This window comes from Ipomoea nil, unplaced genomic scaffold (assembly GCF_001879475.1).
Source record: "Ipomoea nil cultivar Tokyo-kokei standard unplaced genomic scaffold, Asagao_1.1 scaffold1266, whole genome shotgun sequence".
In the NCBI taxonomy this organism is placed as follows: domain Eukaryota; kingdom Viridiplantae; phylum Streptophyta; class Magnoliopsida; order Solanales; family Convolvulaceae; genus Ipomoea; species Ipomoea nil.
This window is the reverse complement of record NW_017617694.1, coordinates 12458-24963: the sequence shown is the minus strand read 5'-3', so window position 1 is coordinate 24963 and position 12506 is coordinate 12458. Positions and strand designations below refer to the sequence as shown.

The 12506-nt window shown below is 33.6% G+C and overlaps 1 protein-coding gene across 1 annotated transcript; it reads left to right on the top strand.

Moving 5' to 3' along the window:
- Positions 1-8281: 8281 nt before the first annotated feature.
- On the top strand, positions 8282-11487 carry LOC109184615 (two-pore potassium channel 3-like). Its single transcript, XM_019334642.1, has 2 exons — positions 8282-9759; positions 10939-11487. Exons 1-2 carry the CDS (start codon positions 8540-8542, stop codon positions 11084-11086), a joined length of 1368 nt encoding a protein of 455 aa, XP_019190187.1. The 5' UTR covers positions 8282-8539; the 3' UTR covers positions 11087-11487.
- The last annotated feature ends 1019 nt before the right edge of the window (positions 11488-12506 follow it).

Sequence of the window (12506 nt, the reverse complement as noted above, 5' to 3'; positions counted from 1 at the left end):
TTTTTTTTTTTTTTTTTTTTTTGATTACTAATTATAATTCTATTTTAACTTACAATAAAGTCAGACAATTTATGAGTAAGTAATAAATATACAGATGTTTATAATGTCGGGAGATGAACATTGAGAAGTAAATTTAGACTGGCAAAATATGTTATTTGTATAATTTTTATTTGTTTATTATTTTGAAAACTAAAAAAATAAAATTTCCTTGTTTTTCTAATACAAAAATACAACATAATTTTATTGCCTTCAGCCATCATCATCGCTTCTCACATAGGTCTTTCGATCCCTTGTCTTCCTCACGAGTCAAAGAAGTGTGCTTGGGTTGGGGGGAGTGGGGAGTAACCCCAACCAAAATGACTAAAGATATAAACTATTAATTACAAGGTCACGAGTTTGAATCTCAACCTTCTTGGTTTGAAGCGGTCAGCTATGGACAATTTAGACTGATTTATCACATTGTGATCCTTTACTGGCTAGGATCATAAGATGGGGTTTACCCAGTGCACACCCTCGAGTAGTAGCTCCGAATTTTTTCTGATCACCCCAAAAAAGAAGTGTGCTTGGGGTGTTAGCGAACAGAGCTTTCGGTAAGCTACTCGTGTTCGTGTTCGGTAAGTGTTATTTTATTAAGGTAAATGAACATTAACAAACAAAATTTAGAGCTCGGTTTATAAACGAACATAGTATGAACAGTTAATTGTATGTAAGCTCGTTTGCTAAGAGATCATGAAGAAGCTTGTTTGTGTTCGTTTAATAATGTTCGCGAACAAACTCGTTTAGTGTTCGTTTAATAATGTTCGCGAACAAGCTCGTATGTGTTCGTTTAATATTTGTTTGTATTCTCTTTGTAGTTGTGTATTACTTGTTTGGTTATTTTTCGTGAACATATATTATTTCTTGTTCACGAAAGAATTGTGATCATTAACATGTTCATATGTTTGCTTATTAAGCATTCACAAACGTGAACGGACATGTTCACATATTAATGAACTTGTTCATGAATGTACTTGTTAACAAACATGTTCGTGAACGTGTACGTTAATATTAACAAACACGTTCGTGAACGTTAACAAATACTAATGAACGCTTAACAAACGAACACGAATAGGATTTTCAAAAACCTTAACAAACGAACACGAACATGAACACTCCAAAAATCTTAATAAACGAACACAAACAACCTCCGTTCATTTATGTTCGGTTCAGCCCTTAATTTGAACCACTTGATATTATTTTTATTCCTTGTACTTATTTAATTATTTGTATCCCAATTACGGCATTCAAAGGGCCCAATCGTTATGCCATGGAACCGTGTTCATGGTGAACACGGTCCCAAACGGTAACGGTGCCTACGGGCACCGTTATCTTCCACCAATTTTTTTTTAAATAAATAAATAAATAACAGCGCGACTTTTCTTCTTCATATTCATATTTTGTGGTTTCACTTCCTCTTCACGCAAGTTTCTTTAACACTCATAAATTATGAATGTGCAGGCATGGATTTATGAATGTGCAATTATGAAATTATGAATTTTATGTTATGAGATTATGAATGTACAGAAAATTCATAATTACATAACTGTAAATTCATAATCTCATAACAGAAAATTCATAATTTAATAAATGTTTTTCTTTTATGAGATTATGAATTTTCTGTTATGAAATTATGAATTTTCTGTTGTGAGATTATGAATTTTCTATTATGAGATTATGAATATACAGAAAATTCATAATTACATAACTGTAAATTCATAATCTCATAACAGAAAATTCATATTTTAATAAATGTAAATTCATAATCTGAACATAGAATGTAAAACGATGTTAATAGCACATTAATTAATTTTTTTTCGATAAAAATGATACCGTTTGAAATCGTGTTGATCAAATATGGTGAATACATTTCCATGACATAATTTGCGCAAAGGGCCATGGACCTTGTGAATGTTAAACCACTATTTTCTCGCATTATCCAGTATAATGTGTCTGGTTCATTAAAAATCAAAGGTTTGTTAAACAGTCATGCTAATTCAACTGTGTATCACACAAACTTTGACACGTATTATAAGGATGTGGTACAAACATTAAATTTTGTATAGCAAGTCACATACATTTATTTGGTACATTTAATATGGAATAATATGAACCAAAAAAAGTAATAAAAAAAAAAAGGAAAAAAATCAGTGACACACAAAATTGGATTTTTTTTTTTAATTTTTGGATAGATACTATATTATAACAGAGTCAATAATAATAAAAAAAAATGAATTAAGAATTAATCCAAAGAAAGCCTGGCAAATTATGTTGTGGAACAAGGTGGACACGGTTCCAAAACTGTTATAATTGTAAATATAGAGTTCAAAAATTATGAACATAGAGTTCTATAATTATGAACATAGAGTTCAGTAGTTGTGAATATAGAGTTCAATAATTGTGAATATGAAGTTCAAAAATTATGAACATGGAGTTTTATAATTATAAACATATAGTTATGTAATTGTGAATATAGAGTTTAATAATTGTGATATGAAGTTCAAAAATTATGAACATAGAGTTTTATAATTATGAACATAGAGTTCAGTAATTATGAACATAGAATCGTGTCCACCTTGCAAACACAGTTCCACGTCATAACAATTGTTTGAGGCAATTTATATCATAGACCAGTGTTCACATAGTATTATGGACCTTGGATCGAAATGACGAGGTACATAATTCATACTCGTTAGGTGCAAAATTTAATAACAAAAGACACAAAAAATCACAACACTTACGAGACATATACACATGTTATATACTTACTTATTTTTCAAATATAATTTAAGTAAATAATTTGTGTTAATAAACACAAAATTTCACAACACAAGACACATAAATTCATAACATAAGACACAATTAGTAATTCATTTCATGTACAAAATTCATACTTTTAAAATACAAAATTTTATAACATAAGACACAAAAATTCGATCATAACATAAGATACATACACATGTACTATGGTCCGTGCACAATAAACCCTGGTCCATAGTATAAGAATCGGTACTTTGAAGATTTCAACCGCTTTAAGGGTTAGGATTTTTGTCGGGTTGTTATGGAGTTTGATTTGAATTAATTGTCATCTGATTTGTGGGGGATGTGGTCCTACGAGGACCCATGTGGGAGCTGTTGAATACTTCACTGTAAGAAAGTGATAGGAGATTTCAAGTAGTGTATAGATATATACATGGAGCATAAAAAGAGTAGCAAATAAGATTGCTTTCTCCTTATTCATAAAACGTCAAATCATGCTTTCTCACAAGAAAAAAATATATACAAGATGGCAAGGGATCTATAGTTATAACTAAGGCCACGTTTAGTTCGCGAAAAATATTTAAAGGGAAATGAAATTGAAATTCCATGGAAAAGAAATTACGGGAAAGATTAATTACATTGTTTGGTTGGTGAAAAATAAATTACTGGGAATATCGATTCCATTGTTTGATTAAGTTTAGAATTGTAAGTAATAATGAGTATAAATACAATTATACTCCTACATAATAATAACAACAACAATAATAATGATAATTAAAAAAAGTTGGTGAAGATATAATTGTCCTACTTGTTTTTCATGGAAAACAAAATATCAAAGGGATCATGAAAAATATTTTCCTCATTTTTGAGGAAAATGTTTTCCATGAACCAAACAAAGGAAAATCTAATTTTCCTCAAATTCAAGAAAAACATTTTTCTTTGAAAAACATTTTTCATGAACCAAATATGCCCTTTGAGTGTCAATACAGGCCCGCCCACCCTATCGCGGGTTTTTTTCACTTGTCTTTATGGGCCGGCCTGCAAAGTCTGCGGACTAGAATTATGCAACCCTAACTTGCCTCATGCGGGCTCGTAGGCCTAACTTAATAAATAAAAAATATTATTTTATTATTTAATATTCAAATAATTTAATCTAAATAATATTAAATTATTGTGTTTAAAAATTAAAAAAATTATATATTTTTTTTAAAGTTTAATGTGTTATATATATATATATATATATATATATATATATATATATATATATATATATATATATATATATATAAAAGCCCGTGAGGTCCACATTTTCGCTGGTAAAAGATTATAGGTCCTAACCCGTCTTATTGCGGAGCAGTTTAGGATTGGCCCGCGGGCTTCAGCCCACCTTGACACCCCTACTTGTAACTACAAAATCATGCTTTTCAAACTCTTTGGTAACACTTAACTTATTCTAATGTTTGTCATCCTCCCACATGCTCTATCGGGTCGGAGTATGGAGGACCCTTAGGATTGGGGATTCAACCTTTGGGATAAGATCATCCGTTTCAATTGAGCCGATTAATTATGAATAACCTAAATTAGTGACTAATTTATTCTCTTGTGGTCTTTTGCCAGCTAAGATCTCAAGGCTTGATTTCTCTCGTCATCCTAAAAAGATTAGGTTAGTCCCGTGAAAAGCATTTTCTTTTTTAAAAAATGAAAAAAATTATTAATGGTGAGTGTTATGACACGTCATTTGAAGCGTGATTGACGTTTGGTGATGCGGAGCGCGTAGAATGGAGGACACTACATGACGCCGTAGTAGTGCATATTGTTCATTTGTTCCCTTGCGTATGACCATTTGGATAGAAGAAACCAGCAACCGTCAAGGCCCCGTTTGGTTGGAAGGAAACTCGTACAAAACAACTGTCTCCAATGTGCAACTATGAACTGCCACTGCCTGCCTGCCATTTTAAGTTTGAACGTCTAACGCTCTTATCCTTTGTTTTTTGTTTTTCTATCCTAAATTGTACTCCGTAATACACTAAAACACATCCACGTAAATAGATTTTGAAAAGCTTTTTGCCAAAAATAAAAAAATTAGGTGTAGATTTTTAAACTAATAAGGGTAGAGTAGTTTTTTGCTAGTTTTTTTTTTTTTTTTTTTTTTTTTTCCTTGCAAATAACAATTTTTTGTGGGCTTCATTGAGTAGGGAAAAGGGAAACAACTATCGCGCAACTTGTGTGTGGGATGCATTGTCGCGCCCAATTGATGCGTGCACAACTGGGCGCATAAATATACTCTTTTTTTTTTCTTTTTTTTTTTTTTTTCCCTCGGATTTTCTTTTCCCTTTTTTCTCTCTTTTTTCTTCTTCTTTCTCCCCTCTCTTTTTTACATGGCCTTGCAAAAATTAAGTCATTGAAGTTGCTCTAATATCTTCATTTTGTAAGATGAAACTAATTCAATATCTCAACAAGTTTCATTCAAGATATAGATCTTTTAAGACTTTTACCTTTTAGATTATAAAAATAAAAGATTTTTATAATGAGTGATTATATATATATATATATATATATATATATATATATATATATATATATATATATATATATATATATTTGAATATATAGTGATTGTATATATTTCATTATGTGAAAACTTTAATATTACGGAGGTGCTTTGTTCAAGGTGTAAAAGATACTATGTATTGTAGATTTTGTGTTTATAAAATTGAACTTATCATCTATCATTTCTATGTTTATACTCTGTGGTGTTTGGTTTGCGAAGTATTGTATTACCTAAAAAATATTAATATTGCAATGTTATATGGAATTATTTGGTTTAAGAGAATATGAGGTTATTTTAGGGGATTTAAACTTCTTAAACTTCATTTTTTATGACATTCATGAAAATTACATTTCTCCAAATGTTTTAAGTTAGTTGTCTGAAATTTTCGAGAACATTATAATATTCTAAAATATTCGTCAAAGCAAACACTATTTATATTGCTAAAAGCGTTATTTGTTGAAATTGTGGTAACTTAAAGATAAAAGAGAATCAGATTGGCTAATCAGCTACTTGCCTTTTAGTCATTTACTTTGGCAAAATGATTAGTGGAACTATTATTATGGATTAAATGACAAAAAGAAGAATTGACATTGACTACAATAGTTGTTAATTGTTTTTAAATTGAGTGTTTGTATCAATTAGCAAGAATTCTTATGGCATAACGTTTACTTAACAAAAGCATTAAGTAAACATTATTTTGCATTTGAGATGTATATATTCCCATTAATTTTTCACTTTGAATTGTTTTAGAGAGTTGATGGGTTATACATCAGTTTAACTAACTCAATAATTCAAATGATAAGTTCAATAATAAAATAGAGATAAAAGTTAGTTTAATCTGGCAAACATTTCAAGTAAATGATTGGTGAAGACTAACTGGATTGGTATAACTTGGGATGACAACATGAGGGGGGGGGGGGGGGGGGGGGGGAGGGAGTATACTTGTCTCATTCCGGTCGTTGTGGAAAATTTTTGAGGATGAGGAATCTCCTTTCCCATTAACATTTAATCAAACTAGTATAATTCTTAAATTTTAAATAAACAAATTAATAATATTAAATTTCTAATCTTAAAATACTTAAATCTTCATGGAATTCTCATGACAACTGAACTATCAAATATAATATTCAAATAATTTTCATGCAAATAAGAATATAAATACACAATTACAAAATGTCAATACAAACCATCTGCAACCTTAATAATAATAATAATAATAATAATAATAATAATAATAATAATAATATTATTATTATTATTATTATTATTATTATTATTAAAAATATGATTGGTGGATGGAACAAGGCAAGGATGGGTATCCTTATCCTCGATGAAAAATTGTAAATATTTCTCATCCCCAATTCCGTTCTCTAATTTTTTTTTTCCCATCTGAACAAGGATTGGGGATTCCCATCAAAGACGAGAGAAATTGTCATCCTTAAATATGACTAAAATATGTTTAATTAACTCAGATATTACTTTGTAAAAAATCAAAAGAGCATCCTCAATAGTGAGGTTTTTGGGATGGTTTTTGAGGTTCCAACTAGGAGAGAGAAGAGGGAGAGAGAAGAAGGAAAAAGATAAAACAAAAGGAGGAAAAAGACAGATCTAATACCAAAAAAAAAAAAAAAAAAAACCAAAGGGCTTGACGCGCCAGCGAGTGCGTGCAATACACACACCTGGTTGGGTGCGATCTGTGCGGCCCACGCATGTCACCGCGCCTTTTCCTTTCCCTTTCTCTCTCTTACGGGTTCCACAAAAAACCACCATTCGCAAGAGGAGCTCAAAAATTCTCTATCATCCTTCTCTCTCATCCACATCACTCACATTTCTTCAAAAACTGGTCCAAAACGGCATAACTGTTTAAAAAAAAGTATGTCTAATTAGCTAAGGGTTAGCCTAACTTTAGGACTGGCAAGCCTAACATTAGGATTGGCACACCGGCCGCTTGATGGGATGAGCCTTGCAGATTGACCAACCCGTGCCTATTCAATGCTATCTATCATCTCCAATGTAGGTGAATTTACATCATCAAGACCCATTCATTGCTCCCATCGCTCTTTAAAACGATGCTTTGAACCTTTTGGTGAATTTTGGTTAAAAGGATGCTTTGGACCTTTGGTGAATTGTGGTTGAAAAGATTGGTGTGGTCCACTACACTACTTGAGAACTTTCAATTAAAGGGATAATGACACAATTAATTGAAGACTTGAAGTAGTTGTGCAATAAGAATAGTCTAACCTCTTTTATTTTACCATTGCCATTCTATTTGGCATTTGCTCTTCACAAAGTTTTTCTTAATGGGCTATGTATCTCTACTTTTTGGATGATGAGAGAAACCACACAACTTTATTAGGTGTAGGTAAATCATGCCTTGTACGTGACCCTAGTCACTAAAAGACCATAAAGAAGTAAACCAACCTAGGTTATCCATAACTAATCGACTCAAACCAAACTAGCAAGAATTTGAACTTGTGACCATGTAATTACAAGCGTGGATCTCTTGTCATCTTTTGGTTGAGGTTACCTACAAAGATAGCCGTCATTTAATAGTAACCACAATCAAGTAGGTCAGAGTGTTGGTTTGGTAATAACAAAGTTTTAAGTTTGATTCTCAGTGAAAACAGTTTATTGACCCTTCTTAGTTTGATGAGATGGTCTGAATAACAGCCTAGACTGATTTACCTCATTGTAATCTTTTGTCAACTAAAGTCACAGAACGAAATTTGTCAATTACCCGACCTTAATTAGTTGATGCACATTTTCTTCGTCACTTAAAAAACATAACCGCCACTTAAAAAAAATATTTCTCAATAATACAAAATTGAGGGAATAAAAAATTTGAATAAAAGTTATTCCTTAATCATTGCTCGAAAACGGAGACATGAGTTTCCTAATATGCATAAAAGTAATAAATGATTAGGAAACTGTAGAGAAAGAAGAAAAACCCCATTGGAATTAAAATTGAAAATCTGCTTCAATTTTTCTGTAGTCTTCTGTACGACTGTACCTGGCAATCTTTCCATCGTGTGTGTTTATGTTGTTGAAAAGTTGACAGTTGAAGCCACCCCTTTTGTGTCAGCATTTCTAGTCTTTTTTTGATTCTTTAAGCCGGACCCAAAGTGCTGAAAATCATCTCACCGGATTTCTAGTTTTCCGGCGACCCACGGCTGAAATTCCCGGCGAATCCAGATGGAGAAAGAGCCTTTCCTCTCCTATTCTGCACCCAGAATACCACAATCTTCACTGCCAGCCCCCATTTCCCTTTGCCCTTTGCCAGAAGACAATGAAATCACAGTCCCACCTATGAGCCCTTTAGAGTTCAAAGACAGGCTCATCTTTGGCTCTCCTTCTCCTTCTTCTACTTCCTCTTCCAAAAACCCTTTTAAAGACCTAAAGTCCAGTCTTGATTCTTTGGATTTCACTTCCCAGACTTTTGCTTCTTCTTCTTCTGTTTGCCCAGACCAAAAATCCAATCTTGATCTGAATTCTTGGGTGTTGGACCCAAATCATCAATCACAAATCTCTTGCTCACCTTCAGACCCCAAATCCAATATTGACCAGAGTTCTTGGTTTTTGGACTCAAATTACCCAACATGGAGCAAGAGCAATCTTCACAGGTCCAGGACTGCCCCTGCCATGGCCACAATCAATGATATTGAGAACCAATCTTCAACTTCCAAGCCCCCTAGGGCACTGTCAATTGTGAGTCAAGCTGTTGTGCTTTTGGGTCTTTATTTGATTCTTGGTGTGGCTATATATTCATTCTTTAAGGAACACTTTAGGGGCACTGAAACCCACCCTGTGGTTGATGCTTTATACTTCTGTATTGTCACAATGTGTACTATTGGTTATGGGGATATAACCCCTGCTAGTCCTGCTACAAAATTGTTCTCCATCATGTTTGTGCTTGTGGGTTTTGGGTTCATTGACATTTTGTTAAGTGGGATGGTTAGTTATGTGCTCGATTTGCAAGAGAGTTATCTGTTGAAGACTATTAAGAGTCGGGGTGCACATGATCCCGGTTCATATATAATCGATGTGAAGAAAGGGAGGATGAGGATTCGGATGAAGGTGACACTGGCATTGGGTGTTGTGGTTCTGTGTATTGGGGTAGGGGTTCTGTTTATGCATTATGTCGAGAGGCTTGGGTGGTTGGATTCGTTGTACTTGTCGGTTATGTCTGTTACTACTGTTGGGTATGGAGACAGGGCGTTCGAATCTTTGTCTGGTCGGGTTTTCGCTTCGTTTTGGTTGCTCGTGTCCACACTCGCGGTTGCACGGGCTTTTCTTTACTTGGCCGAGGCAAGAGTGGATAAAAGGCATAGGATGATGGCTAAATGGGTGCTCGATCAGGATATGACCGTTTCGCAGTTTCTTGCTGCCGACATTGATAACAATGGTTTCGTGACGTAAGTCTTTTGCTTTTCCCGAATCTTATACATTATTGCTCTTAAGAGCTCTTATTCAATGGTTATTCTATAATATTAGTTCACAGAATGTGTCATCTTTTATTACATTGGTTAGATGAAACGTGAGTTGTGGTTTAGTTGTAACATATCTAGGAAAGTTTCGTGTCTTTTTGCTGGATGTTCTTGGCAAAAAATGAACTGAAAACAGCACTTTTGTTAGCAGACCACGAGGTGTTCTGAGTAGGTCCTAACTATAGGAGACACCTTTAACTCTTAAGCCCGTACCATACTCAGACTAATCCCTGTTTGTATTAGGCCGGTCCAATTAAGGGGCAGAGTGCTGGTCATATTGGTTTTTCTATACTAGGGGGGGGGGGGGGGGGGTTTGAACTCCCGACCTCTCTTAAGGGATGAGACTGCACGGCCACTCACGCTAACCAAGCTGGTTTGGATGGTTAGGAAAATTATGAAATTTTTGAAATTTAGATTTCACAGGCCTTTTGTGTGGGTTGGATGCCATATATCCCCGTCTGGTGTACCAAAAAACAAGAGTGAAAAACATATTTAATGCACACATACACGAAGAGGAAGGCTATGTAGATTGTGATAGCAATTAGAAGAAGAAATTGGCCAGTTTTGATAAGGTGGATGGTGCTTCTGCATATTGCATAATCTAGAAATATCAGAACTAAACCGTACTGAAAACTAATTTAATGATTTTACGTATACGAGGCAGGAAAATATAGCAGATATAGTTGACAATCAAGATAGTAACTTTGAAGTTGTTGATCTTCTGTTACTAGAAAATAAGAATAGGAATACAATGAAACGGGAATCTTTGGTCGAGTTGTTTATTCAGCATATCCGTGCCTTTATTTATAGTTTAGATTTTATAACGCCATTCATGTTCATAGCTAAAAACAAACTTAGTGTAGCAGATGATTTAGTTCTGTAGGAGCTTTATTTTTCATCTATTGGATAAACACCGTCTTTATCTTGAAGTTTTGAGCTTTTATTTGTCTCTTGGATTAGTATCTTCGGGTTCATACAAATCCTAATTTCTCAGCATTGTTATTATTCTGTCATTTTGGGTTAATGTATTGTGCTTTAGCCTCGTTGTTTGAATTGAAAGACAAGATTCGAGTGTAATTTTCTGCGTTCTTTCTTGATATCTGGCAGTAAATCTGAATACATAATATACAAACTGAAGGAGATGGGGAAGATCTCGGAGAAAGATATACTTTTGATCTGCAAACAATTTCAACGGTTAGACACGGGCAACTGTGGAAGGATCACCCTCGCTGATCTGATGGAAGGCCACCACTGAACCCCATTATTTAGCGGGCAAAAAGTCGGCGAAACTGGCGATGACAGCTCAGAATTTGCAGTGGGGTCCGCTATATTGCGACGTCGAGATATCAGCTGGAGTGTCCAGCTTTGTGGGAGAGGGAAGAGTGGTTGTTTGAGCTGTTGTGGTGGAGGATGATGAAGGTTAAGATGGGAATGAGATATTGGGAGGTTTAGAATCATATGAAATGAAGTATATATATAATTGCATATATAGCAGGTGGATATTTTTGTCTGCCATAAGTTTTGTTCTCAAAATTGTTGTCAGATGAGGGTGTGAATATTAATCCTATGAACAGTTGTATTTTTAGTTGTATGAATTACTGTCTATACAAACAACATTAAACATTATTGTTGAATTTAGACAATGTGTTCTTGATTCATCTGCTTTGATTGAACCAGGAATACGAGTATCAGAGATTTCTCAGAATCAGTCATTTTTAAAAAAAAAATCATTAAGAGGGTATAACGGGAAAAAAACACAAACAAATAATAAAGAGATTGGTCCTCAAGTGTAAAGGCATGCAGAAGGGATCTTGACTACAAGACTCTCCTATCGAGTAAAGATGAAAATTTGATTTGTCTTAATGATCAAATTTTACTTTCGGTTAGATTTTGAAACATGTCACCGTGATGTCTCTGTTTGTTAATCATTTAACAACTAACTTTGACTCGCATTTCAATATATTTGAATTGGTTATATACTAACTATAGAGTATAGGAATGCAAGTTAAAGAGGGAATGTGGTAGCTCAAAAATTGTTGGATTTTGGATAGGTCAAAGTTTGATTGGACTCAATGTTAGGTTGATCAATATTTTAGTACTCTTCCCTTACATCATTTACAAGGACAAATTATACTGTGGACCGCGGTTTATAATGTATTGTGATCTAGGCATCAAATCTGCACGGTAGTTTCATTTCAAGACAACTACAATATCATTTTGATATAATTACAGTTTCACTGAACAATATACACTCAAATATGTGAAATTGTTATTCAGTTTCATCTCAACACAACTACAGTTTCATTTCAATTCAATTGCAGTTTCAAATGATAATATAATAAAAATAATACGTAAAACAGTGTCACTTTAGATACACTATAACGTTTGCCGTTTTGAATTATGGTCCACAAAGCTTTGTGGACCGCGGTCCACAATATAATTGCTGATTTACTAGTGGTTAATGAAGTTTATATAAATATTCTACAAGCAACCCCAATATGACTCAATGGGCTTCCATACTTGGCCCAATTAACTATTTTACCTAACTTAATAATTAAAATAATACAAGATATATGTGTGTGAGAATAAAAATCCGAGCCCAAGTGTGAAACGTTGTAAGAGCATCCATAATAGGGGTGAAATAGGGTTAATGTCAGATTAATTTATTTGGATGG

What these genes read in the sequence shown, in the direction of transcription:
- LOC109184615 (XM_019334642.1), top strand. Translation starts at nt 8,540, where the DNA reads ATGGAGAAAGAGCCTTTCCTCTCCTATTCTGCACCCAGAATACCACAA. An exon ending in GATAACAATGGTTTCGTGAC is followed by an intron (nt 9,760 to 10,938) that starts GTAAGTCTTTTG and finishes GATATCTGGCAG; the next exon opens with TAAATCTGAATACATAATAT.